The 26,407-nt window shown below is 45.6% G+C and overlaps 2 pseudogenes and 2 gene segments (V, D, J or C); all 4 read left to right on the plus strand.

Moving 5' to 3' along the window:
- Positions 1 to 351: 351 nt before the first annotated feature.
- On the plus strand, positions 352 to 827 carry LOC118352338 (ATP synthase subunit d, mitochondrial-like; annotated as a pseudogene).
- A 1,190-nt stretch (positions 828 to 2,017) lies between these two features.
- LOC118352330 (immunoglobulin lambda variable 1-40-like) lies at positions 2,018 to 2,636 on the plus strand. The segment is given in 2 exon segments: positions 2,018 to 2,173; positions 2,266 to 2,636. Coding segments are annotated over 2 exon segments (414 nt in total).
- A 7,867-nt stretch (positions 2,637 to 10,503) lies between these two features.
- LOC125753769 (probable non-functional immunoglobulin lambda variable 1-50) lies at positions 10,504 to 12,184 on the plus strand (annotated as a pseudogene).
- An 8,291-nt stretch (positions 12,185 to 20,475) lies between these two features.
- LOC125753770 (immunoglobulin lambda variable 1-40-like) lies at positions 20,476 to 21,164 on the plus strand. The segment is given in 2 exon segments: positions 20,476 to 20,627; positions 20,740 to 21,164. Coding segments are annotated over 2 exon segments (483 nt in total).
- Positions 21,165 to 26,407: the final 5,243 nt, after the last annotated feature.

Below are 26,407 nucleotides of genomic sequence, written 5' to 3' on the forward strand. Positions count from 1 at the left end.
GCACAGATGTGAACAATATACTCGTAATTCCACCTGTGTCTTCACAGTGACGTCATCATTGAGTCTTCATCAATGCATATTGAGAAGATTTTCTTAAAAAGAACATTCAGGACTGTGGGTTGCCAGGGTCAGTGAAGGATCTCAAGATGGCTGGGCGAAAACTTGCTCTAAAACCATTGACTGGAGATCCCTGGGTAGCACAGCGGTTTGGCGCCTGCCTTTGGCCCAGGACGCGATCCTGGAGACCCGGGATCAAATCCCACATCGGGCTCTGGGTGCATGGAGCCTTCTTCTCCCTCTGCCTAAGTCTCTGCCTCTCTCTCTCTCTGTGACTATCATAAATAAATAAAAATTAAAAAAATAAAAATAAAAACCATTGACTGGGTAGCTTTTGTGGAGATCATACCCCGAAACCAGAAGGGCATTGACAACTCCCTGAAATCGTGGAATGAGATACCTCCCGGTTGGCTACTCTTCCTGAGAAACCACCTTCTACCGACTGGGCTTACTACAAGGCCAATGTGACAAGGGCTGGCTGGGTAGGTGACTTTGAGAAGAAGTTTAATGCCCTGAAGTTTCTTGTGTCAGAGGATAAATACACTGTCCAGGTGGATGCTGAGGAAAAAGAATATGTGAAAAGCTGTGCTGAGTTTTTGTCCCTCTCAAAGGCCAGGATTGAAGAACATGAAAAAGAGCTGGAGATGACGAAGAACATAATTCCATTTGATCAGATGACCATTGAGGACCTGAATGAAGTCTTCCCAGAAACCAAATTAGACAAGAAGAAGTATCCCTGTTGACCTCACAAGCCAGTTGAAAATTTATAAACTTGAGTTGAGGAGAAAGACCTGGCTCTCATATTATAAACCTTGGACATTAAAAATAATGATATGGAAAAAAAATTCATCCAATTTATGTGCACAGTTGGTCTAGGGGGTGACCAATATGCAATCTCTTCCTCTGGATTCTTGGCAGAAATTCTCCAGCTGTCACATCTTCCTGCTAAAACACCCTGGCACGTCTGCCCCTAGTGCTCTGAGGTCAGTGGCACACACACAACCTCACATGGCAGGGCTCCTGCGGACCTGTGTCCATGTGCAGGGAGGACAGACCCTGGGAGGGAGTCCCTGCCCACAGGGTGGGGAGACCTAATGTTTAAAACAGGTTAAAACAATGAAAGATGACAATGATGTTCAGTGTGTAACCTTTCCAGGAAAGCACACGAGGGCTTCCACCCACTACCTGGAAAATCTAGCTCCCTGGGTCTTCAGTATTTCTGGAAACTCAGAGAAGGAGAGGGCTGCAACCAGGGTCATAATATAGGAGGAAGATCTCAGCATCCTGCGCAAAGAGGCCACTTGTACACAGGGACCCTTCACTCCTCTGGATGTGACAGTGATGTCAGACAAATTGGTGTAGTGACACCATCTCAGTACTGAGTGGCCCATGAAAAGCCAAGGGGTCCATGGTAGAGACACACACAGAGAGATACAGAGACATAGGCAGAGGGAGAAGCAGGGTCCCTGCACAGAGCCTGATGGTGGGCTTGATCCCAGGACTCCAGGATCAGGCACTGAGCCAAAGACAGACGCTTAACCACTGAATGACCCAGGAGTCCCTCACACCGAGATATTAGAGTGTAGACTAAAATCTATGCCACAGTCATGGGAGACCACATGCGGGGAGACTTGTCCAGATCATAGGAGGAGAGCGGACAGAGCTCTGGAGACAGAACCTGAGTCCTATGGCCAACTGATCCCCATGTCATGCAGGGTGAGGTGGTGTCAGGATTCTAGAAGGCAGATGAGGCTTATTTCTTAGGGCTGAGGCTTGATCAGAGCTGGGAACACCACCTGGCACTGACTGTGACCTCTTCTCAGGGCTCACAGGTGGGACCTCCCGAACCACACACCAGCCCCAACCAGCCCCTCCTCTGCCCACCCTCTGACATCCTCAGGCAGAGGGACCTGACCCAAGACCAGGGAGAGGTCAGAGAGCTGAGGTCTCATTTGCATGGGAAGGCCCTTCCCTCTCTCAGAGGATGAAGAGGGAGGGGATGAGAGAGATGAGGGGAGGCTCTGCTCAGCTGTGGGGCCACCGAAGACAGAATCAGTGATGACCTCCACCATGGGCTGGTCCCCTCTCCTCCTCACCCTCCTCGCTCACTGCACAGGTGACTGGATGTGGGACAAGGGTAGGGGCCCTGGGAGGACATGTGGGGTCCAGACTCCAGCATCACCCTGTCTATTTCTCTCCTTCTTGCAGGTTCCTGGGCCCAGTCTGTGCTGACTCAGCCGGCCTCAGTGTCTGGGTCCCTGGGCCAGAGGGTCACCATCTCCTGCACTGGAAGCAGCTCCAACATCGGTAGATATAATGTTGGCTGGTTCCAGCAGCTCCCGGGAACAGGCCCCAGAACCGTCATCTATAGTAGTAGTAACCGACCCTCAGGGGTCCCTGATCGATTCTCTGGCTCCAAGTCAGGCAGCACAGCCACCCTGACCATCTCTGGGCTCCAGGCTGAGGACGAGGCTGAGTATTACTGCTCAACATGGGACAGCAGTCTCAATGCTGGCACAGTGCTCCAGGCCTGTGGGGAAGTGAGACAAAAACCAGTTACCTGACTGCAAAGTGAATGAGCGCCCCAGCAGCTGTCTGCTTAGGCTCCCCATGTGTTTCTGCTGATTCTTCAGTTGATGCCCTGATCCCAGGTGCATCTTGGGGACCTTCTGGGAATGGCACTTGCTTCATCATCTCTGACCTCAGAATCACTCAGAGTAGCCAATTGTGCACACAGTGTGTGAAAGGAAAGAGAAAGTTTTGTCCTTGGGATCAGGGAAAGGTTCTTTTAGGCTAGTGTACATTCACTTGTCATTGTCTATTTCTCAGTAAAAGAAATACTCTTAGGTCGTGAGGCTATCATGGTCCTTCAGCCCCATCCCTGCTCTGCTGATGCACATGTCGGCACTGGGATGGTGGCCACACCACACTGCTGTGTTGTCATAGCTCAGGAAACTCTACCCCAGAGCGACAGCTCCTTCATGCAGGCAGAGAATGTCTTCTAGGAATCGGGTCCATGACGGAGCTCACAGGGAAATATCATCCGATCCACTTCTCCAAGGCGGTGTGACCCCTTGTCCCCAAAGGGGGAGGACAGGAGGGTGGGGATCTGAGGTATTGTGAACAGGAAGTTTGAAAAGGGAGCAAAGAAACTGCACCTGAGCCCCTTAGGATGACAGAGTGTGTCCCCTGGGCTGAGGGCTCAGTCCTTGTGATGTGTCGGGCCAGGCCTGGAATTGAACCATGATGTCCATGGTCACAGCTGATGGTAGACATCGTTGTCCCTTCAGGAACAGAAGGTCCTGTGTTGTGAGAGTCTCGACCTCTGCATAGCCAGTGTGGAGATCGGACCCGCCCTTATGTTTCTGGAGGTCCTTCAGGTACAACACAGGATAGTTTGAAAACTAAAGGTTGATTATTTATAAACCTGTAAATTATAGCACACACCTGGGGCCACAGACAGAGGTCATCGTGGAGACAGAGCGAGCCTGTGGCCTCCCTACCATGAGTGGGGACAGAGGCTCAGCTGACAGAGAAGGAGCTCGGGTGAGAGACAGAGATAGAGAGAGACAGAGACCAGACCTCGAGGACCCACCTTGGAGTCCATGGGGGCAGCATCCCTGATGTCTTTATACATCTGCTCCCTGCCCTGGGGATGGTCCTGACCCTGACCCTCACTCTGATCCTGGAGAAGCAGTGGAGCAGTGGGGACAGTTGGAGACAGTCCCCAGGGAGGAGCCAAGGCAGGGGATTCTGAGCCATTTGGGGTCATGAGATGCAGCCTCAGGAAGGCTGGGTGTGACCTGGATGTGGCCTGTCCTCCATGCACAAGGGGTGGGGACCCACAGGCCTGGAGGCAGAGGGCTCTGCTCTGGAATTCTCTTCCTTCATCTCAGCCAGTGTGGACCAAGACTGGGTCAGCAGGAGCCTGGGAGCTGATTTGCATGAAGCTCTTGCTTGTTCTCATAGGTTTGGAGACATGAAAAGGCTCAGGAACACCCTAATCCCGCCAAACAGCTCATGAGGCCACATCGCGTGAGGGTCCCCACCATGGCCTGGTCGGTGCTTCTTCTCGGGCTCCTTGCCTATGGCTCAGTTCAGAGAAATGGACTCTGCATCTGTTGGGGGAACATAAAAGCAGGGACTCATGTGACTCTTGTTTCCCAAAACAAAACCTTTGTCTCCTCTTGGTTTTAGGAGCTGATTTTCAGATTGTGGTGACCCAGGAGCCATCACTGTCAGTGTCTCCAGGAGGAACAGTTACACTCACATGTGGCCTAAGCTCTGGGTCAGTCACTACAAGTAACTACCCTGATTGGTACCAGCAGACCCCAGGCCGGTCTCCTCGCATGCTTATCTACAACACAAACAACCGCCCCTCTGGGGTCCCTAATCACTTCTCTGGATCCATCTCTGGGAACAAAGCCACCCTCACCATCACAGGAGCCCAGCCTGAGGATGAGGCTTACTACTACAGTGCTGTGTATCAAGGCAGTGGGAGCAGCTACACTTACCCACAGTATCTCAGATAAGGAGGCAGCGAGACAAAAACCTCTGGGCCCTTGTCTCTGATCCTTGTCATTGAGAAGCTTCTGTGGAGCTTACAGTCAGGTGCATGACAGTGATCCTAAGCACAGTGACAGAGACAGATGAGGGGGTGGGCCACAGTCCTGGGTCCATAGCTCCCAACCTGGGAAACAGGCCCTAAGGTAGTGAATCCCTTTACTGGTGACCACAGTAGAGCATATTCCCTGGGGATGCTGGCATGAAATGGTGCCTTTCTGTAATGCTTTCCTTTCTTACCCATGATACCAATGGATTCTCGAAAATGCTAGACAAAATGTTTATTAATACAAATTGATATTAACATCACTAATGCTTTTTCCCTCATAAAATATGTAGAACAGGAATGAAATCCATACAGATGAGTGCACACACCATCATACTATGTTTTAGGAAATATTACATTTATATTTTCCTATTTTTAAGAATTTTTCACTAACCTCTACATACAGCATGGGTCTGAAACCTGCAACTAAGATCAAGAATCCTACCCCCACTGACTGAGCCAGCAAGGAGTCTCTGTAGATGCATATTTTCTTCTTTTATTAAAGATTTTTTTAATTTATACGTAAGAGACACAGAGAGAGTAGCAGAGACACAGGCAGAGGGAGAAGCAGCCTCGCTGCAGGGAACCCAATGGGGAACTCCATCCCAGTACTCCAGGATCATGCCCTGAGCCAATGACAGATGCTCAAACTCTAAGCCACCTAGGCACCCTAATTTTAAAAAAATATTTTATTTGCATTCAATTTGTCTCTATATAACACCAGTGTTCATCTTATCCACTTCTCCAATGAAGTGTGAACCCCCGTCTCCTTGAGGGGGGAAGACAAGAAGGTGGTGCCTGAGGGAGTTTGAACAGGCAGTTTGAAAAGGGAGCAGAGAAACTGCACATGAGCCCCTTAGTCCAGATGACAGGGCCTGTCCCCAGGGCGGGCGGGGGAGCAGTCATTGTGATGTGTCAGAGCCTTGCCTGGAATTGAACGATGACGTCCAAGGGTGCAGATGGTGGGAGCCAGCGTTGTCCCTTCAGGAACAGAAGGTCCTGTGTTGTGAGGGGTCAGCCTCTCCATAACCAATGTCAAGGTCGGACCTACCCTTGTGGACGACTGCAGGAGGTCCTTCAGCTACAACTCAGGAAACTTTGAAAAGTAAAGGTTGATTACTTATCAAACTAAAAATTGTAGAACTCACCTGGGGTCATACACAGAGGTCATGATACAGAGCGAGCCTGTGGCCTCCCAACCAGGAGTGTGGACAGAAGCTCAGCGGACAGAGGAAGGAGCTGGGGTGAGAGGCAGACACAGAGATAGAGAGAGACCAGGATTCAGGGACCCACACTGGAGTCCAAGGGGGCAGCAACACTGATGTCCTTGTCCATGTGCTCCCTGCCCTGGGGATTGTGCTGACCCTGAGCCTCTCTCTAATCCTGGAGAAGCAGTGGGGACAGTTGGAGGCAGTCCCTAGGGAGGAGCCACAGCAGGGGATTCTGAGCCATTTGGGGCCATGAGGTGCAGCCTCAAGAAGGCTGGGTGTGACCTGGGTGTGGCCTGTCCTCCAAACTCAATGGGTAGGGGACCCACAGCACTGGGGCAGGGAGCTCTTCTCTGGGCTCCTGTCCCCTCATCTAAGTCAGAGCGGACCAGGCCTGGGGCAGCAACATCTTGGGTGCCTGTCCCTGGGTTGATGGGGTGCTGGCAGCTAGGAAGGTACTCCTGCCTGAGTCTGGGCCCAGGACCTACCTGTTGTCAGCCCCAGGTCCCTAGAGTTCATGGGGTTCCGACCAACCCCTCCCCATGATAGACACCAGGGAGAGGAAGTAGGAGTGGGGAGCAGTACTGAGAATACAGAGCTCCTCGTCCTGGGAGTGCTGAAGGGAAAAGAGACCCTTCAGCTCTGCCTCCCTGTGCCTTGGGTCCTGGGATATCAGGTGGGGGGAAAAGTTGGGGTCCTTCTGCATCCCCCCTTATTTATGATGTCTGGTGTCCTGGCCACTGCAGCCTCACCTGGGAAATTCAGCTCATACTCCTCCATCAATCCTTCTCCCCTGTGGTGTGAAGGTTTGCAAACATCTCCTCCAAACACATGCTTACTGTCTTGAGCTCTCCTACAACATTCCCATGGGAATATGAAGAGGGGCAGGTCTCACCTCATCTGACACCCGGTTCACTCCTGGAGACCTAGAACAGTGATGAGGATTCATTCCCCCTCATGCTGCAGGGACACTGAAGGGATGGCCCCAGGGAGCCAGCCTGGACTGACAGACACTGCCTCCAGGACTCCTGTCTCCTGTCCTTCACCTGGAAGGGGGCTCTGGGTCAGTTCCAGGCTCCTGTACCCCCCTACACAGCCACACCTTCTCTGGGACGTGCTCACCAGGCCTGCAAACCAACCTCGGGTCCTGGGCACTGCTCCTGAAGGTCAGGGTCTCCCATTTCTGAGCTAGGAATTCAGTGTTTGTGCTCCTTCCCCAGATCTTCTACTCCTTCATGCACAGAGAAGCCTCTCTCTACCTGAGGCTTCCCTGCAGCAACAGCAGCCCCTCTGATGGGCCTGTCATAGCAGAGACCCCGGTTCACACTGTCCTCTTCCCCCTTCTCTCCTCACCTTCCTACAGCTACAAAGGCCTGAGCAGTCTACGGCCATACCACCCTGAACGCGCCCGATCTCGTCTGATCTCGGAAGCTAAGCAGGGTCGGGCCTGGTTAGTACTTGGATGGGAGGCCTGAGCAGCTCCTGGGAGTACAACCACCTGCAACCCCACCTGCTGTGTTCCTGCCTCAGTTGCTCTGCCCTGACAACTTGGTATCTTCAGTCCTGCCCTGTTCTGTCCGTCCTCCCATCACAGGGCCACGTCGCCACCAGATGCTGGTGCTTCTGTGAAATCGCTGCCTTCCATCCTAATTTGAAGATCTTTATGGCCGGCTTTGATTTTTTTTCTTCTATGACTATGTGCAAAACATGGTCACTGCTTTCTTGAGGTGAACTGAAAGGCCCTCCTCTGAGCAGCTCCCTAAATGTCCCAAGGAGTGTGATAGGCTCAGTCTTTTGCATGACTTACGTTTTGTAGACATTCCCCCTCTCACAGGGGTGCTTATTTCGGGATGACTCTTCCCTCCATGTGGGATGCTCTCAGATCACAGACCCTGTATCCATGATCTTTACATCAGACCCCACAGGGTGCTTCACACAGTCCAGGTCACTGCTGAGTGCTGGTGACAGAGCTCTAGATGTTAACCTCAGGACACTGAGGACCCAGAGAGGGACATGTAACCAGCAGGGGCTCTGTGCATCCCCTGGGCCCTTCAGGGGGACCCCCCACACACCTGGGCAGTCACTCATCTGGCAGGGATATGTTCACCCTCCTGGAGCTCATTCTCTCTCTCTCTCACAAGGATGGGGCTGGGCAGGTGTATGTTCCCAGCCTCTGACCAGGGCTTGATCTCTCTAGGGATCAGCTCCATCTGAGAGCCACCCAGGAGCCCATCCAGAGTCCCTTCATTCAAAAAAAGATGCTCCCAGTGCTCTTGTCACTTAGGAATAGATGGGGTTTTCAGGAGCGGGGACCAGGGGCAGACCGAACGGTAGTTTTTAAGATCTCACAATAAGGTGTCTCAACAGAAAATGGAGCCTAGACAGTCAAGCTCATACCCACATCTCATGCCATAAAATGTGACTCTTGTGTGACTGAGGACACAACCATAGACCATATGTTAACACCCACCTTGATCACAGACACAATTTCTCCTCCCTCTGAACCAACTGATAAATAGTCACAGCTTCTTCAGACTCCCTGACAACACCTCCACCTCCATACCCCTCTTCTCTCCTTTCCCTTGTGCTTCAGGCTCCAGTGTCTCTGGCTCTTCATGGTCTGAACTCTGTGTCCACATCAGGAATTCAGAGAAAAGTGACAATGCTCTTGGTGTCATTTCCAGTCTCCATGGTCCATCTCTAAGGAGAAGTAGCAGAACGTGGACCAACATGGAATCCGTTCACCATCTGACTCCTGATCTCATCCTCGATGTAGTTCACACACGCCACCAGCCTGGTCAATCTCTGTAATATGGCAATGACATTATAGTATTTCCCACAAATGGATGTTCTTTCAGGCTTTGAGGGTTGGCACATAGGACCTACTGGTGTATTTAATTTTTCACCTTCAGCATCACTGGGGCCCCACGGAAGGTCAGTGTTGACATAGTCGGCACGGGAGACAGTGGATTTACATTTTCACATACACTATTTTTCTTGTTTTGGAGAATATTTGCTTTAAAAATCATCAGGACACTCACTCAGCCACACACTTTCCCTCCATCCATGAAGTCACATTCATTAGCTCCTTTACAAATGTCCCCTCAAGGGCACCCCAGGGAGTCCCCAGTGGTCCTGTGGCACAGTGAGGTATGTCAGTGAAGTTGGAGGAGCAGGAAAAGGGGAATGTGTGGTCCCTGTTGTGCTGTGCTTCCTGGGACCTGGAGACCCCTCAGCTGTGAGACTTGTGTTTGCAGGGATGAAAATGGATAGACATCTCCTGCTGCAAAAGACTCAATCTTCCTTTTCACAGGATGTGTTATCAGAGTCCATCTGCACCAAGTTCCTTGTCCTTGTGTCAATTCCAACCTCCTGAGGGGAAGTGACGTTCCAGACACTGGCCTTCTTTAGCTCCGGGCTCCAGGACTCTGGGAAGTCTGACAGGAATCCTGCTCTGGGATGGGTGTGCATGGAGATCAACCCTCGATAGTAGAAAAGGCATAAGAGGGACAGGGGACACTTGTCCTCATGCTAAGCCTCTAAGGAAAGGTATATTGAGCATTCATGGAGATTTTTCTCATTCTAGATGTGTGTGAGTGTGTGTGTGTGTGTGTGTGTGTGTGTACGTGTTTGGGACACCCCTCTCTCCTCCTCTCTCGTAGAGTTTGTCTCTGCAGTTTCCAGGCTTCCCTCTCACTCCCGAATTCAGGGTCACCCTCAGCATTATAATCTCCAAGTAGCATAACCCCATCAACAAGTAATACCAGTGACACTCAGTGTAACAGGGTTCCTGTCACCAGGAAAGCCATGAGATGTCATGAACACCTGCTCTCCTGGGAGGAGGCTGATGCGCAGGATCCCACAAATGTGTCGGTCCTTGTAGGCAGCTCAGCTCCAGAGGATCTCTGGATATCTAGGGTATGCCTGGGGTGATCAGGGTATTGATTCTGTGAAAACAGAATTGGGGATGCTATCATGGTGCTCAAGGCCCATGGGGACCCTCAGAGCAAGGAGAGATCTGGAAAACAGAGAGGTGTCACAAAAGAAAAAAATACAGAGTGTCCTTCACAGAAGGGGTCTAGGGGCACCCATACCTGCTCTGGACTTGATCCTGACTTAAATGTAGTTTATGTAGAGACACCAGCTCAGTCCTTATCCATGAAGAGCTGAGAGCACCATGGTTGGAGTCAACTGAGGAGTCTGAGTAGAGCCTAACATTTACACTGAGGAAATGGGAGGACCCTGAAGGGGACAGCTGGCAAGTCCTTAATGGAGAAAACATTGGACAGAAAAGTGGAAAGATAGAACTTATCTCTAACAGTTTCTAGTCACCAATCAGATGAGGGTATGCCTGGCAACATGCACCAGAGTGCACTAGGGTCCATTTGCTTGGGAATCTGAGTTGATCAGAGCTGGGACCTGTCACCTGGTACAGCCTATGCCCTCTGCTCAGGGATCACAGCTAGGAAATCCCCATGCCCTGGGTCCGCACACAGCCCCTCCACTGCCCACCACTCCCATATCCTCTGGCAGAGGCACCTGACACTGGGCCAGGGAGGAGTCAGAGGCCTAGGTCTCATTTGCATGGACAGCCCCTCCCTCTCAGAGGATGAAGAGGGGAAGGGAGAGATGAGGGAAGGCTCTGCTCAGTTGTGGGACCACTGAAGACAGGATCAGTGATGACCTCCACCATGGTCTGGTCCCCTCTCCTCCTCACCCTCCTCGCTCACTGCACAGGTGACTGGTTGTGGGGACAGGGGCCTGGGCCCTGGGAGGACATATGAGGACCTGCTTCCTCCTCTTGTTTTCAGACCTCAGCATCACCTTCTCTGTATCTTTCACCCTTGCAGGGTCCTGGGCCCAGTCCATGATGACTCAGCCACCCTCAGTGTCTGGGTCACTGGGCCAGAGGGTCACCATCTACTGCACTGGAATCCCTAGCAACACTGATTATAGTGGATTGGAAATTTATACTTATGTGAGCTGGTACCAACAGTATAAGGAAAGGCACCCAGTCTCCTCATCTATGGGGATGATACCGGAAACTCCGAGGTCCCTGATCAATTCTCTGGCTCCAGGTCTGGTAGCTCAGCCTCCCTGACCATCTCTGGACTCCAGGCTGAGGACGAGGCTGAGTATTACTGCTCAGTGTGGGATGATAGTCTTAATGCTCACACAGTGCTCTGGGTCCATGGGGAAGTGAGACACAAACCTGTTGTCCCCACAGCAAAAGGGTTTCCGCTGCAGCTCCTATTCCTTGGCTGTCAGCTGGTTCCTTTATTTCCTTGGTGTAATCTGGAGTCTGAGATACACTCCAGGAGAGTTTATCTACAAAATCTGTCCACATTCTCTTTAAACTGAGCTCCCAAAATCCAACTTAGGCATGAACACGTGGTAGGATTTTCTCAGATTCAACAGACATTCCTGGTTGCCAGGGGCAGGCTGCCCTGGGCAATGAGATTGTACAGGTCAAGGCTGAGACAGACATGCAGAAGCCAGGTTTGTCTGAGACACAGCTCATCAGGGGTGTGCAGTGTGTGTCCTGGTACCTATAGCTCCCAAATCCTTATCTATAATAACATTATTTATATCTATATTTATATCTATAAATAACATTTAGATCACTTGGTGGCCCAGATCCATTCTCTGGCTCCATGTCTGGCAACTATGGCTTCAAGAACATCACTGGGCTATGGTATGAAGATAGGGCTTCTCCTCACAGCCCCTCCTGGTACAATATTCTTGGGGCTCACACTGAGCCACAGACCTGTGAAAATTGGGAGCAGAACGCCTTTCTCATATTTTGGGAGCGGGAACACAGCATCTGTTCATGCTCAGCCTGTGTCTTCTGCTTCTCCTGCTCCTGCTGCTGCCACCATGGGGCTATCCAGGACACTGCCCTGGAGGGAAGGCTTCCTCCTTCCCTTCTATCATCAAGTCACTCACAGCAACCCTTTCTAGACCAAGTTTCCAAAAATACATAGAAAAGACATCCCCCATCAGGTTGGGACACAGAGTGTCTTTGCAGTGAAGTTCATGACAGGGACAGGCAGATGTGGATCTGACTCCTGACATCTCAGGATTCATGGGTTTTCAGTTACCTATTCATAGAAGTTTCCAGAATTAGGCCATCCCCTCATTAGTCATCAGCAGGAACACGTATTATTCACACAATTGGGGAGATTTCTTCTGTTATGGTTGCACCAGGACTGGAGTATGTATACCTGAATTCTGTATTTGCATCTTTTAGAATGACTACCTGTCCATTCCCATCCATTACAGGATGCAGCCAGTGACTTTTCTTGTCTAATTGCATTATCTAATACTTGCAGAATTAGGTCGAGTAATAAGGGAGTTGAATGTTACACCACCCTGTTCCTTGGAAAATATTCTCTTACTGCACCCCATTAGCTAAGGTCCTGGCTGTGGCGCTAAATACATGCACAAGGGAAAGAATGGGTTACCAAATTGCAAGTGTATTTGAGACTTTCTATTATATATATATATATATATATATATATATATATATATATATATATATTTTAGATTTTGTCAAAGGCTCTTTCAAGTTCTTTTGAGAAAATATGCTGCTATCCATTGATGTATTACTATGAAGTCTTCTATTAAAAGGCCTGTCAACAGAAATTAAAAATCAACTAAAGGAGATTCAATCCAAACTAGATGTCCTAACAATGAGGGTTAATGAGGTAGAAGAACGAGTGAGTGACATAGAAGACAAACTGATGGCAAGGAGGGAAACTGAGGAAAACAAAAAGCAATTAAAAGATCATGAGGATAGGTTAAGGGAAATAAATTCAGCTTCAGAAGGAAAAATCTGTTTAATTGGGTTCCCGAGGACGCCAAAAGGGACAGAGGTCCAGAATATGTATTTGAACACATCATAGCTGAGAACTTTCCAAACATGGGAAGGGAAAGAGATATTCAGATCCAGGAAATAGAGAGATCACCACCTAAAATCAATAAAAACTTCTCAACACTGGAACATTTAATAGTGGAAATTGCAAATTCCAAAGATAAAGAGAAGACCCTCAAAGCAGCAAGAGACAAGAAACCTCTAACTTTTAAGGAGAAATATTAGATTACCACAGACCTCTCCACAGAGACCTGGCAGGCCAGAAAGGGCTGGCAGGATATATTCAGGGTCCTAAATGAGAAGAACATGCAGCCAAGAATACTTATCCAGCAAGACTCTCATTCAGAATAGAAGAGAGATAAAAAGCTTCCAAGATAGGCAGGAACTGAAAGAATATGTGACCATGAAGCCAGCTCTGCAAGAAATACTAAGGTGGATACTGTAATAGAAAGAGGAAGTCCAAGGGAACAATCCACAAAAACAGGGACTGAATAGGCATCATGATGACACTAAATTCATATCTGTCAATAGTAACTCTGAACGTGAATGGGCTTAATGACCCCATTAAAAGGTGCAGGGTTTCAGACAGGATAAAAAAGCAAGACCCATCTATTTGCTGTCTACAAGACACTCATTTTAGACATAAGGACACCTACAGCCTGAAAATAAAAGGTTAGAGAACCATGTACCATTCAAAAGGTCCACAAAAGAAAGCAGGGGTAGCCGTCCTTATATCAGATAAACTAAAGTTTATCCCAAATACTGTAGGAAGAGATGAAGAGGGACACTATATCATACTTAAAGGATCTATCCAACAAAAGGACCTAACAATCATGAACATACTTAGGTAATAATACACTTCCACTTGGTGACTTGAATGTAGTGTTTTCTATAATCAATAGATCTTCTAAGCACACCTCCAAAGAAACAAGAGCTTTAAATGATACACTAGACCAGATGGATTTCACAGATATCAACAGAACTTTACATCCAAAGGCAACTGAATACACATTCTTTCAAGTGTACATGGAACTTTCTCCAGAATAGACCACAGACTGGGTCACAAATCAGGTCTTAACATACCAAAAGATTGGTACCATCCCCTGCATATTTTCAGACCAAATGCATTGAAATTAGAACTAAATCACAAGAAGAAGTATGGAAGGATTTCAAACACATGGAGGTTAAGGACCATCCTGCTCAAAGATGAAAGGGTCAACCAGGAAATTAGAGAAGAATTAAAAGGATTCATGGAAACTTAATCAGAAAGAAGATACAACCGTTCAAAAGCTTTGGGATACACCAAAAGTAGTCCTGAGGGGGAAAACACCACAATACAAGCATCCATCCAGAAATTGGAAAGAACTCAAATACAAAAGCAAACCTTGCACCTAAAGGAGTTGGAGAAAAAAACAGCAAATAGATCCTAACTCCAGCAGAAGAAGAGAGTTAATAAAGATTCGAGCAGAACTCAATAGAATTGAGACCAAAACAGATTAGCAAAACCAGGAGCTGGTTCTTTGAAAGATTAATAAGATAGATAAACCATTAGCCAGCCTTACTAAAAAGAAGAGAAAGAAGACTCAAATTAATAAAATCATGAATGAGAAAGAGGAGATCCCTACCAACACCAAGGAAATACAAACGATTTTAAAAACATATTATGAACAGCTATACACCAATAAATTAGGCAATCTAGAAGAAATGGATGCATTTCTACCAAACTACAAAAATTGGAACTGGAAGAAATAGGAAACCCGAACAGGCCGATAACCAGGAAGGAAATTGGAGCAGTCATCAACAACCTCCCAAGACACAAAAGTCCAGGGCCAGATGGCTTCCTAGGGGAATTCTATCAAACGTTTAATGAAAAAACCATACCATTTCTACTAAAAATGTTTGGAAAGATAGAAAGAGATGGAGTACTTCCAAACTCATTCTATGAGGCCAGCATCACCTTAATTCCAAAAGCAGACAAAGACCCCACCAAAAAGGTGAATTATAGACCAATATCTCTGTTGAACATGGATGCAAAAATTCTCAACAAGATACTAGCCAATACGATACAATAGTACATTAAGAAGATTATTTGGGATCCCTGGGTGGTGCAGCAGTTTAGCGCCTGCCTTTGGCCCAGGGCGCGATCCTGGAGACCCGGGATCGAGTCCCACGTCGGGCTCCCGGTGCATGGAGCCTGCTTCTCCCTCTGCCTGTGTCTCCCTCTCTCTCTCTCTCTCTCTCTCTCTCTCTGTGATGTGACTATCATAAAGAAATAAAAATTTAAAAAAAGAAGATTAGGGATCCCTGGGTGGCGCAGCGGTTTGGCGCCTGCCTTTGGCCCAGGGCGCGATCCTGGAGACCCGGGATCGAATCCCACGTCGGGCTCCCGGTGCATGGAGCCTGCTTCTCCCTCTGCCTGTGTCTCTGCCTCTCTCTCTCTCTGTAACTATCATAAATAAATAAAAATTAAAAAAAAATAAAAATAAAAAAAGAAGATTATTCACCATGACCAAGCAGGATTTATCCCCGGATGAAAGGCTGGTTCAACACTTGTAAAACAATCAACGTGATTCATCATGTCAACAAGAGAAAAAACAAGAACCATATGATCCTTTCAATAGGCATTGAGAAAGCATTTGACAAAATACACATCCATTCCTGATCAAAGCTCTTCAGAGCGTAGGGATAGAGGGAACATTCCTCAACATCTTGAAAGCCATCTACGAAAAGCCCACAGCAAATATCATTCTCAATGGGGAAACCCTAGGAGCCTTTCCCCTAAGGTCAGAAATGAGACAGAGATGACCACTCTCACCACTGTTATTCAACATAGTACTAGAAGTCTTAGCCTCAGCAATCAGACAACAAAAAGAAATAAAAGGCATTCAAATTGGCAAAGAAGAAGTCAAACTCTCCCTCTTCACCGATAACATGATACTCTACATAGAAAGCCCAAAAGCCTCCACCCCAAGACTGCTGGAACTGATACAGCAATTTGGCAGTGCCGTAGGATACAAAATCAATGCCCAGAAGTCAGTGACATTTCTATACACTAACAGTGAGACTGAAGAAAGAGAAATTAAGGAGTCAATCTCATTTACATTTGCACCCAAAAGCATAAGATACCTAGGAATAAACGTAACCAAAGAGGTAAAGGATCTATACCCTAAAAACTATAGAACTCTTCTGAAAGAAATGGAGGAAGACACAAAGATATGGAAAAGTATTCCATGCTCATGGATTGGCAGAATTAATATTGTGAAAATGTCAATGTTACCCAGGGCAATTTACACGTTTAATCCAATCCTTATGAAAATACCATGGACTTTCTTCAGAGAGTTAGAATAAATTATGTTAAGATTTGTGTGGAATCAGAAAATATCCAGAATAGCCAAGGGATTTTTAAAAAAGAAAACCATGTCTGGGGGCATCACAATGCCAGATTTCAGGTTGTACTACAAAGCTGTGGTCATCAAGACAGTGTGGTACTGGCACAAAAAGAGACACATAGATCAATGGAACAGAATAGAGAATCCAGAAGTGGACCCTGAACTTTATGGTCAACTAATATTTGACAAAGGAGGAATGACTATCCACTGAAAAAAAGACAGTCTCTTCAATAAATGGTGCTGGGAAAATTGGACATCCACATGCAGAAGAATGAAACTAGACCACTCTCTTTCACCATACACAAAGATAAACTCAAAATGGATGAAAGATCTAAATGTGAGACAAGATTCCATCAAAATCCTAGAGGAGAACACAGGCAACACCCTTTTTCAACTTGGCCAAAGTAACTTCTTGCAAGATACATCCACTAAGGCAAAAGAAACAAAAGCAAAAATGAACTATTGGAACATCAAGAAAAGAAGCTTTTGCACAGCAAAAGAAACAGTCAGCTAGACTCAAAGACAACCTACATAATGGGAGAAGATATTTGCAAATGATGAATCAGATAAAGGGCTAGTTTCCAAGATCTCTAAAGAACTTATCAAATTCAACAGCAAAGAAACAATCCAGTCATGAAATGGGCAAAAGACATGAACAGAAATCTCACAGAGGAAGACAGACATGGCCAATAAGCACATGAGAAAATGCTCTGCATCACTTGCCATCAGGGAAATACAAATAAAAACCACAATGAGATCCCACCTCATACCAGTGAGAATGGGGAAAATTAACAAGGCAAGAAAGCACAAATGTTGGAGAGGATGTGGAGAAAGGTGAAGCCTCTTGCACTGTTGGTGGGAATGTGAACTGGTGCAGCCACTCTGGAAAACTGTGTTGAGGTTCCTCAAACAGTTAAAAATATATCTGCCTTATGACCCAGCAATTGCACGGTTGTGGATTAACCCCAAAGATTCAGATGCAATGAAACACTGGAACACCTGCACCCTGATGTTTATAGCAGCAATGTCCACAATAACCAAACTGTGGAAAGAGCCTTGGTGTCCATCGAAAGATGAATGAATAAAGAAGATGTGGTCTATGTGTACAATGGAATATTCCTCAGCCATTAGATATGGCAAATACCCACCATTTGCTTCATCATGGATGGAACTGGAGGGTATTATGCTGAGTGAAATAAGTCAATTGGAGAAGGACAGATGTTATATGTTTTCATTCATTTGGGGAATATAAATAATAGTGAAAGGGCATAAATGGGACAGGAGAAAAAATGAGTGGGAAATATCAGTAAGGGAGACAGAACATGAGAGACTCCTAACTCTGGGAAACTAACTAGGGGTGGTGGGAGGGGAGGAGGGCGGGGGGTGGGGTTGAGTGGGTGACGGGCACTGAGGGGGCCGCTTGATGGGGTGAACACTGGGTGTTATTTTATATGTTGGCAAATCAACACCAATAAAAAATAAATTTTATAAACATAATTGATTGATTAATTGATTAATTAATTAATTAATTTGAGAGGAAGAAGATGAGGTGGGGAGGGTCAGCTGGAGTAGCAGACTTTGCTCTGTGTGGAGACAAACACAGGTCTCTATCTCTGGATACCAGGGACATGATCTGACCTGAAGGCAGATATTAACTGATTGAGCTACCCAGACACCCCCCACTCCAATTAGAAATCCTTAATCCAGATTAAAAATGACAAAGGTTTTGCATAGGTCACAGAACAAACTCTGTATCGCAATTGCTGGGGAATGTCAGAAATAGGTGTAACCATAGATTGACCCAAGAGCTGGGTTCAGGCCCTCTGAGGCTCTTCACCTCTGTCCTGTCTGTGTTTGGTGGGTTCTGGTTGCCTTGCTACTCCAGAATCTGCCCCAAGAATGTATCCTTGAGATAGTGATTTGGTGTACACATGCCTCAACCTAGTAATGACCTCTTCATAAAGTTAAGATTTAGTGGATGCATGTGAGGATCTATTCATCTTGCTGCTGATCAAGACAAGACTTGTATGCATGTCCCCTTTACTTATTAGTCATCTACTAATCTATCATGGCCTTCCTCTTTCTCCTGTCTTTCCCAGCTCTCTCAGAACTGGGGCCAGTTTCAGCTCACATGTAGGAGCTTCCAAAAGTGTTCAAAACCAACACCAGGTGGGCAGGGCTGGGCACCTGTACTGAGGCAACTGGAATGGAGCAGGGAAGTGTGAAGTGCAAGGCCATGCTGTGGAGAGAACATGGAGAGGTTAATGTTGAAGTTCTGTAGGAGGTGATGGAGTCTACACAGGCAGTGCCTCCACATAGCCAGAGTGATCTCATGTTGGGGAGCATCAACAGCATGGATAGATTTCTCTGTGTCTGTCTTCACTGTGTGTCCCACACTTGAGATTTTTCCTTTTGTGTATGTGTTACTACTGAATACACAAAGCTGAAACCCCACCCTGACACCAAAGACAAATTCAAGACCAGCTTGTTGAATACATTTGTAAATTCACCTCAATAGAAAATCCATGAAGAGGAATAGATCTGTGGCAATAAAAAAATGACCTATGCCTGTGGACCTTTCTATATTTGGGGGTCTGATTTGATTGGAGAGGAGTTGTGAACTAAGGAATTGATATTAAGACAGAGGACAAGAGGAATACATAGACTTCCATCTTGGGGAGGGTGACAGACCCATGGACTGGATTCCATTTGTTCACGTGGGGAAGAAGAAAGGACCTGACTAGGCTACAGCTACTGGTTGAAGAAAATGAATAGCTCAATCGTAGAGAACATTCTGAGCACAGAAGACAAAGTTCTTGAGAAAATGAACTGCAGCATGCGGGTCAGCTGTATGAAAATCTGCTAACATTTCACTTAACTGAGTACCTGTTGAATTGCCATTTGCCTACATGAGGATGCATTTTGTCAAACACATTACAGGATTGCAAAATTGTCGTATTTACATCCTCATCCAAATTCCTTGAAAAGACCACATAGTGGCAAATCTATTGAAGAATGATGGTGCGTGAGTGCAGTATTCACAGAAGAGAAGGTTCTTCACATAGAGAAGGGAAGGATGGAAGCCAGTGAATAAATGCCTGAGAATTGATACCTCCATTGCATTTTACTTTTCGACAGTGTGGCATGGTGTAAACATAGCATCTGCAAAATGGCATACATGATGCTCCTGTCACAATGCCAATTAGAGCAACTTTTCGTTTATGACAACATGAAGATGTGCAACACAATGTAGTTTTTTGTGACAGTAGGTAAAAACTCTTATTTTGATGCATAGCAGATGGAAAACTAACAATGAAAGTGTAACCAAAATCACAGGCCAATGAAGTGACACAAAGTGTGCAGTGCCTTCTTTGGAGGAAAAATATCTTAAATGGCCATTGATGTACATTCCTGAACCTCCTAAAGATTGGGACACCTCCCAAGGGTGAGATACAAAAGAATGAAGTACAATATATTAGTTTTACCATATCTAGAAATCAAATCAGCAGTTGCAGAAACCTGCTGGACTCAGGTCTTCAGGCCAGGGTGAGTGTGTGCTCTTCAAACCAGCAGGGGGTGCGGTGGGACTACCCTGTGGTCCCTACTCCACTGCTTACTGAGGACCATAGACACTAAGGAGCCTGGTCCTGGGGGCTGGGCCCTGTGCTCTCTGCTGGGGACTCAGGCCTGGCAGAGATTTCTGAGGGATGTCCAGTGTATAATCTTCTACAATGCACACAACCACTTCTACCCACAACCCGGGAAGAGCGCTCCCTGGTTCTCAGTGCTGAGGGAACTTCTAGGAGAGGAGAACTCCACAAACCAGAGAGAAATCAAGTAAGAGGAAAGAAATCAAACCCGGCTATGTGTCAATATGGACACATCACTGCTCTTGCTGTGATCCTCATCTATGTGGTTCTACAAGAGACATCACCTCAGGCCTGTCCTATGAACAGCTCAGGGATCTGTGGACAGACTCACTATGTGGAGCATGAATAGAGTAAAAATGTGCCCTGTGGGGATAGGAGGCCACATAAGGGGACACATGTCCTGGCCCTAATGAGGTTGACAATGGACAGTGTAGTGAGGAGGCCTGAGTTATCTCTAATAGACTCATTGTGTCACCATGTCATACAATGCTTTGTCTAGGCCTGGACCCAGGGAGCATCCTTCACCTGTTTCTGAAGGATAAGGGTTGATCAGAACAAGAAATTTTCCACCTGCTACTGCCTGTGTCAGGGCTCATAGCTCAGACCTCCCACGCCTAGCCCATTCAGCCCCTCCCAGTCACACCCCATTAATATCCGCTGGTAGTGGGACCTGGGGTCTTATTTGCATGGATGGCCCCTCCCTCTCTCAGAGGTTGAATAGGGGAAGGGAGAGATTAGAGGAGGTCTGCTCAGCTCTGCAACCACTGAAGGCAGGATCAGTGATGACCTCCACCATGGCGTGGTCCCCTCTCCTCCTCACCCTCCTTGCTCACTGCACAGGTGATTAGATATGGGGATGAGAGAAGGGGCCCTGGTAGGATACATGTGCCTTGATTTCTCCTCTTGTCTAAAGAAAAGAACATAACTTTCTCTGTGTCTCTCCCCCATTCAGGGTCCTGGGCCCAGTCTGTGCTGAATCAGCCACCTTCAGTGTCTGGATCCCTGGGCCAGAGAATCACCATCTCCTGCTCTGGAAGCACGAATGACATCGGTATGCTTGGTGTGAACTGGTACCAACAGCTCCCAGGAAATGCCCCTAAACTCCTTGTAGATGGTACTGGGAATCGACCTTCAGGGGTCCCTGACCGATTTTCTGGCTCCAAATCTGGCAATTCAGGCACTCTGACCATCACTGGGCTCCAGGCTGAGGACGAGGCTGATTATTATTGTCAGTCCTATGATCTCACGCTTGGTGCTCCCACAGTGCTCCGGGCCTACAGGGAAGTGAGACACAAACCTGCTGTCCCTAAAACAGTGGCACTGCCTGTGCACCCCTGGCCTTATGGCAAAGTCAGCTACTTCTTTGATATGAACTGAGTTCTGAGATCCATCTCACTAAATTTGTTTACCCAAGTCTTTCCACATTCTTTGAAATTTCTCCTTGAAGCCTATCCTTGGGAGCTAGATATTGTGTGATTTTCTTAAATTGAGCACAGATTCCTGGGTGCCAGGGTCCACTGCCCTGAGGATAGATTCCATGACAGATCAGGGCAGAAATGGCCACCCTGAATACAGCTCTTTCTGAGTCAGGACACATCAGAAGTGTCCAGTATGTGTCCTAGTGCAAACAGCTCCGTGAATGGGCAACCAATCCTCATCTATTTATGATGGTTAGATGTTCTGTGGACCCTGATCCATTCTCTGGCTCCTTGTCTGGTGATCTAGCTCCCTGACCATCGCTGGGCTGAGGCCTGAGGAGGAAGCTACTCCTCACAACCTTTCCTATGACAACATCTCAGGGCTCACACAGAGCTCCAGCCCTGTGGGAACTGAGATCAGAACCCCTTCCTCATCTGCTCAGGCTTAGCCTTTGGATTCTGTTTCTGTTGCTCCTGCTTCCACCAACATGGGTCAAGGTCCTTCCAGGGGAACCATCTGGGAGGAAGCAATCCTCCTTCCCTCTGTCCCCAAAGTCATTCAGCCACTTCCTAGACAAAGGGGCTAAAAGGACACAGAAAGGTCATCTCCCTCATCAGGTTAGTGCACAGATTTTCTTTGGACTGAAGTTCATTGATTGTGGAGTGAAATGTTCAGGGTGCTCATTCTCTCACCTGACCTCTGATGAATCCAGGATCTCCATCCTTGGTCATTTACCTATTTCTGGAATTTCGAGACCCATGTAATACTCTTAGTAGTCTTCAATAGGAAGGCCTATTATTTTTGCTCATTGGGGTGATTTCTCCTGTCACACCTGCACCAGCCCCAAGAATCTATGGAAGAATTATATATTTGGGTCTTTTGAAATAACTTCATGACCATTCCCTCAATGCTATGATGTAACCAGTAATTTTTATTTCTTACTTGTGTCGTCTAATACTTGAAGAAGATGTTGAATTATAATGGAATTTAACTCACACTTCCTTGTTTCTGAACTTGTAGAAATGTACTCCACCCACCACCTCACTGGCTAATATCCTAGCTGTGGGGCTAAGTTTTTTTGTGTGTGGGAGAGAGTGTGTTTAGTCATAGGATCTTTCAGGGTCTAATGAGACCATGTGATATTCATCAGTTGATTTACTAATTTGATGTCTTATCTTAGAGGATTGAACATTATGCAATCTAATTCTATATCTTAAAAAAATCACTATAACAAAATTTGGAAACAATTCAATGTCCAAAAGCCAATTAAGAAGCACAATTATAAAGCTACTAGTGGCTTTGGAAAAAAGCATAAAGAATTCAAGAGACTTCATACCTCCAGAATTTAAATCTAATCAGGCCAAAATTAAAAATCAGTTAAAAGAGATGCAATCCAAACTGGAGGCCTAATGACGAGGGTTAACGAGGTAGTAGAAGGAGTGAGTGACATAGAAGACAAGTTGATGTAAAAGAGGGAAACTGAAAAAAAAAAGAAAACCAATTAAAAGATCATGAAGAAAGGTTAAGGGAAATTTATGACAGCCTCAGAAGGAAAAATTTACGTGTAATTAGGGTTCCTGAGGATAGCGAAGGGGACAGAGATCCAGAATATGTATTTGAACAAATCATAGCTGAGAAAATCCCTAACTTGGAAGGGAAACAGGCATCAGAATACAGGAGATAGAGAGATATCCCCCCCTAAAATCAATAAAAACCGCTCAACACCTCAACATTTAATAGGGAAAATTGCAAATTCCAAAGATAAAGAGAAGATCCTTAAAGCAGCAAGAGACAAGAAATCCCTAACTTTTATGGGGAGAAGCATCAGGATAACAGCAGACCTCTCCACAGAGACCTGGCAGGCCCAGAAAGCGCTGGCAGGATATATTCAGGGTCCTAAATGAGAAGAGCATGTAGCCAAGAATACTTTATCCATCAAGACTCTCATTCAGAATAGAAGGAGAGATAAAGAGCTTCCAAGATAGGCAGGAACTGAAAGAATATGTGACCACCAAGCCAGCTCTACAAGAAATATTAAGGGGGACTCTGCAAAAGAAAGAGGAAGTCCAAGGAAACAGTCCACAAAAACAGGGATTGAATAGGTATCATGATGACACTAAATTCATACCTTACAATAGTAACTCTGAACGTGAATGGGCTTAATGACCCCATCAAAAGGCGAAGGGTTTCAGACTGGATAAAAAAGCAAGACCCATCTATTTGCTGTCTACAGTACACTCATTTTAGACATAAGGACACCTACAGCCTGAAAATAAAGGTTGGAGAACCATGTACCATTCAAATGGTCCTTTAAAGAAAGCAGGGGTAGCCATCCTTATATCAGATAAACTAAGGTTTATCCCAGAGACTGTAGTAAGAGATGAAGAGGGACACAATATCATACTTAAAGGATCTATCCAAGAAGAGGACCTAACAATCATGAACATTTATGCCCCAAATGTGGGAGCTGCCAAATATATCAATCAATTAATAACCTAAGTTAAGACATACCCAGTTAATAATACACTTATACTTGGTGACTTCAATCTAGCACATTCTACCCTCGATAGGTCTTCTAAGAACAACATGTCCAATGAAATAGGAGCTTTAAATGATACTCTGGACCAGATGAAATTCACAGATATTTACAGAACTTTACATCCAATTGCAACTGAATATACATTCTTCTCAAGTGCACATGGAACTTTCCTCAGAAAAGATCACATACTGGGTCACAAATCAGGTTTTAACCGATACCAAAAATTGGGATCGCCCCCTGCCTATTCTCAGACCATAATATCTTGAAATTAGAACTAAATCACATGAAGAAGTTTGGAAGGATTTCAAACACGTGGAGGTTAAGGACCATCCTGCTAAAAGATGAAAGGGTCAACCAGGAAATTAAGGAAGAATTAGAAAGATTCCTGGAAACCAATGAGAATGAAGGTGCAACCATTTAAAATCTTTGGGATACACCAAAAGCAGACCTGAGAGGGAATACATCGCAATACAAACATCCATCCAAAAACTGAAAGAACTCAAATACAAAAGCTAATCTTGCACCTAAAGAAGCCAGAGAAAAGACAGCAAATAGATCCTGCACCCAGCAGAAGCAGAGAGTTAATAAAGATTCGAGCAGAACTCAATGAAATCGAGACCAGAAGAACTGTGGAACAGATCAACAAAACCAGGAGTTGGTTCTTTGAAAGAATTAATAGATAGATAAACCATTAGTCAGCCTTATTAAAAAGAAGAAAGAGAAGACTCAAATTAAAAAAATCAAGAATGAGAAAGGAGAGATCACTACTAACACCAAGGAAATACAAACGATTTTAAAAACATATTATGAACAGCTATACATCAAAAAAATAGGCAATCTAAAAGAAATGGAAGCATTTCTGGAAAACCACAAACTACCAAACCTGGAACAGGAAGAAATAGAAAACCTGAACAGGCCGATAACCAGGGAAGAAATTGAAGCAGTCATCAAAAACCTCCCAAGACACAAAAGTCCAGAGTCAGATGTCTTCCCTGGAGAATTCTATGAAACTTTTAAAGAAGAAACCATACGTATTTTACTAAAGCTGATCGGAAAGATAGGAAGAGATGGAATACTTCCAAACTCATTCTATGAGGCCAGCATCACCTTAATTCCAAAACCAGACAAAGACCTCACCAATAAGGTGAATTATAGACCAATATCCCTGATTAACATGGATGCAAAAATTCTCAACAAGATACTTGCCAATAGGATACAACAAAACGGGCACTGAGGGGGGTACTTGAAGGGTTGAGCACTAGGTGTTATTCTATATGTTGGCAAATGGAACACCAATAAAAAATAAATTTATAAAAAAGAAAAGGATACAAGAGTACATTAAGAAGATTATTCACCATTACCAAGTGGGATTTATCCCTGAGATGCAAGGCTGGTTCAACACTCGTAAAACAATCAATGTGATTGATCATATCAGCAAGAGAAAAAACAAGAACCATATGATCCTCTCAGTAGAAACAGAGAAAGCATGTGACAAAATACAGCATCCATTCCTGATCAAAGCTCTTCAGAGTGTCGGGATAGACGGAACATTCCTCAACATCTTAAAAACCATCTATGAAAAGCCCACAGCAAATACCATTCTCAATGGGGAAACACTGGGAGCCTTTCCTCTAAGATCAGAAACGAGACAGGGATGACCACTCTCACCACTACTATTCAACATAGAACTAGAAGTCCTAGCCTCAGCAATCAGACAAAAGAAGTAAGAAAAAGAAATAAAAGGCATTCAAACTGGCAAAGAAGAAGTCAAACTCTCCCTCTTCACCGATGACATGATATTCTACATAGAAAACCCAAAAGACTCCACCCCAAGATTCCTAGAACTCAGACAGCAATTTGGCGGTGTGGCAGTATACAAAATCAATGCTCAGAAGTCAATGGCATTGATATACACTAACAAAGAGACTGAAGAAAGAGAAATTAAGGAGTCAATCCCATTTACAATTGCACCCAAAAGCATAAGATACCTAGGAATAAACCTAACCAAAGAGGTAAAGGATCTATACCCTAAAAACTACAGAACACTTCTGAAAGAAATGGAGGAAGACACAAAGACTTGGAAAAGTATTCAATGCTCATGAATTGGAAGAATTAATATTGTGAAAATGTCCATGCTACCCAGGGCAATTTACACATGTAATGTAATCTCCATGAAAATACCATAGGTGGTAGGTTGCAGTAACTGGGTAACAGGCACTGAGGGGGGCACTTGATGGGATGAGCACTGGGTGTTATGTTATATGTTGATAAATTGAACTACAATTTAAAAAATATTTAAAAAAATACAAAATACAAAATAAAAATAAGTAAATAGATAATTAGATAAATAAATTTAAAAATAAATAGATAGATAGATTAAAAATAAATAAATAAATAAATTTATATATTCTGAGCAAAAAAAAAAATACCATGGATTTTCTTCAGAGATTTGGAAACAGTCATCTTAAGAATTGTGTGGAATCACTCTAGAGAGAATGAGGGAAATTAACAAGGCAGGAAACCACAAATATTGGAGAGGATGTGGAGAAAGGGGAACCCTCTTGCACTGTTGGTGGGAATGTGAACTGGTGCTGCCACTCAGGAAAACTGTGTGGAGGTTCCTCAAAGAGTTAAAAATAGATCTGCCCTAGGACCCAGGAAT

The sequence above is a fragment of the Canis lupus genome, chromosome 26, assembly GCF_003254725.2.
Source record: "Canis lupus dingo isolate Sandy chromosome 26, ASM325472v2, whole genome shotgun sequence".
Classification (NCBI taxonomy): domain Eukaryota; kingdom Metazoa; phylum Chordata; class Mammalia; order Carnivora; family Canidae; genus Canis; species Canis lupus.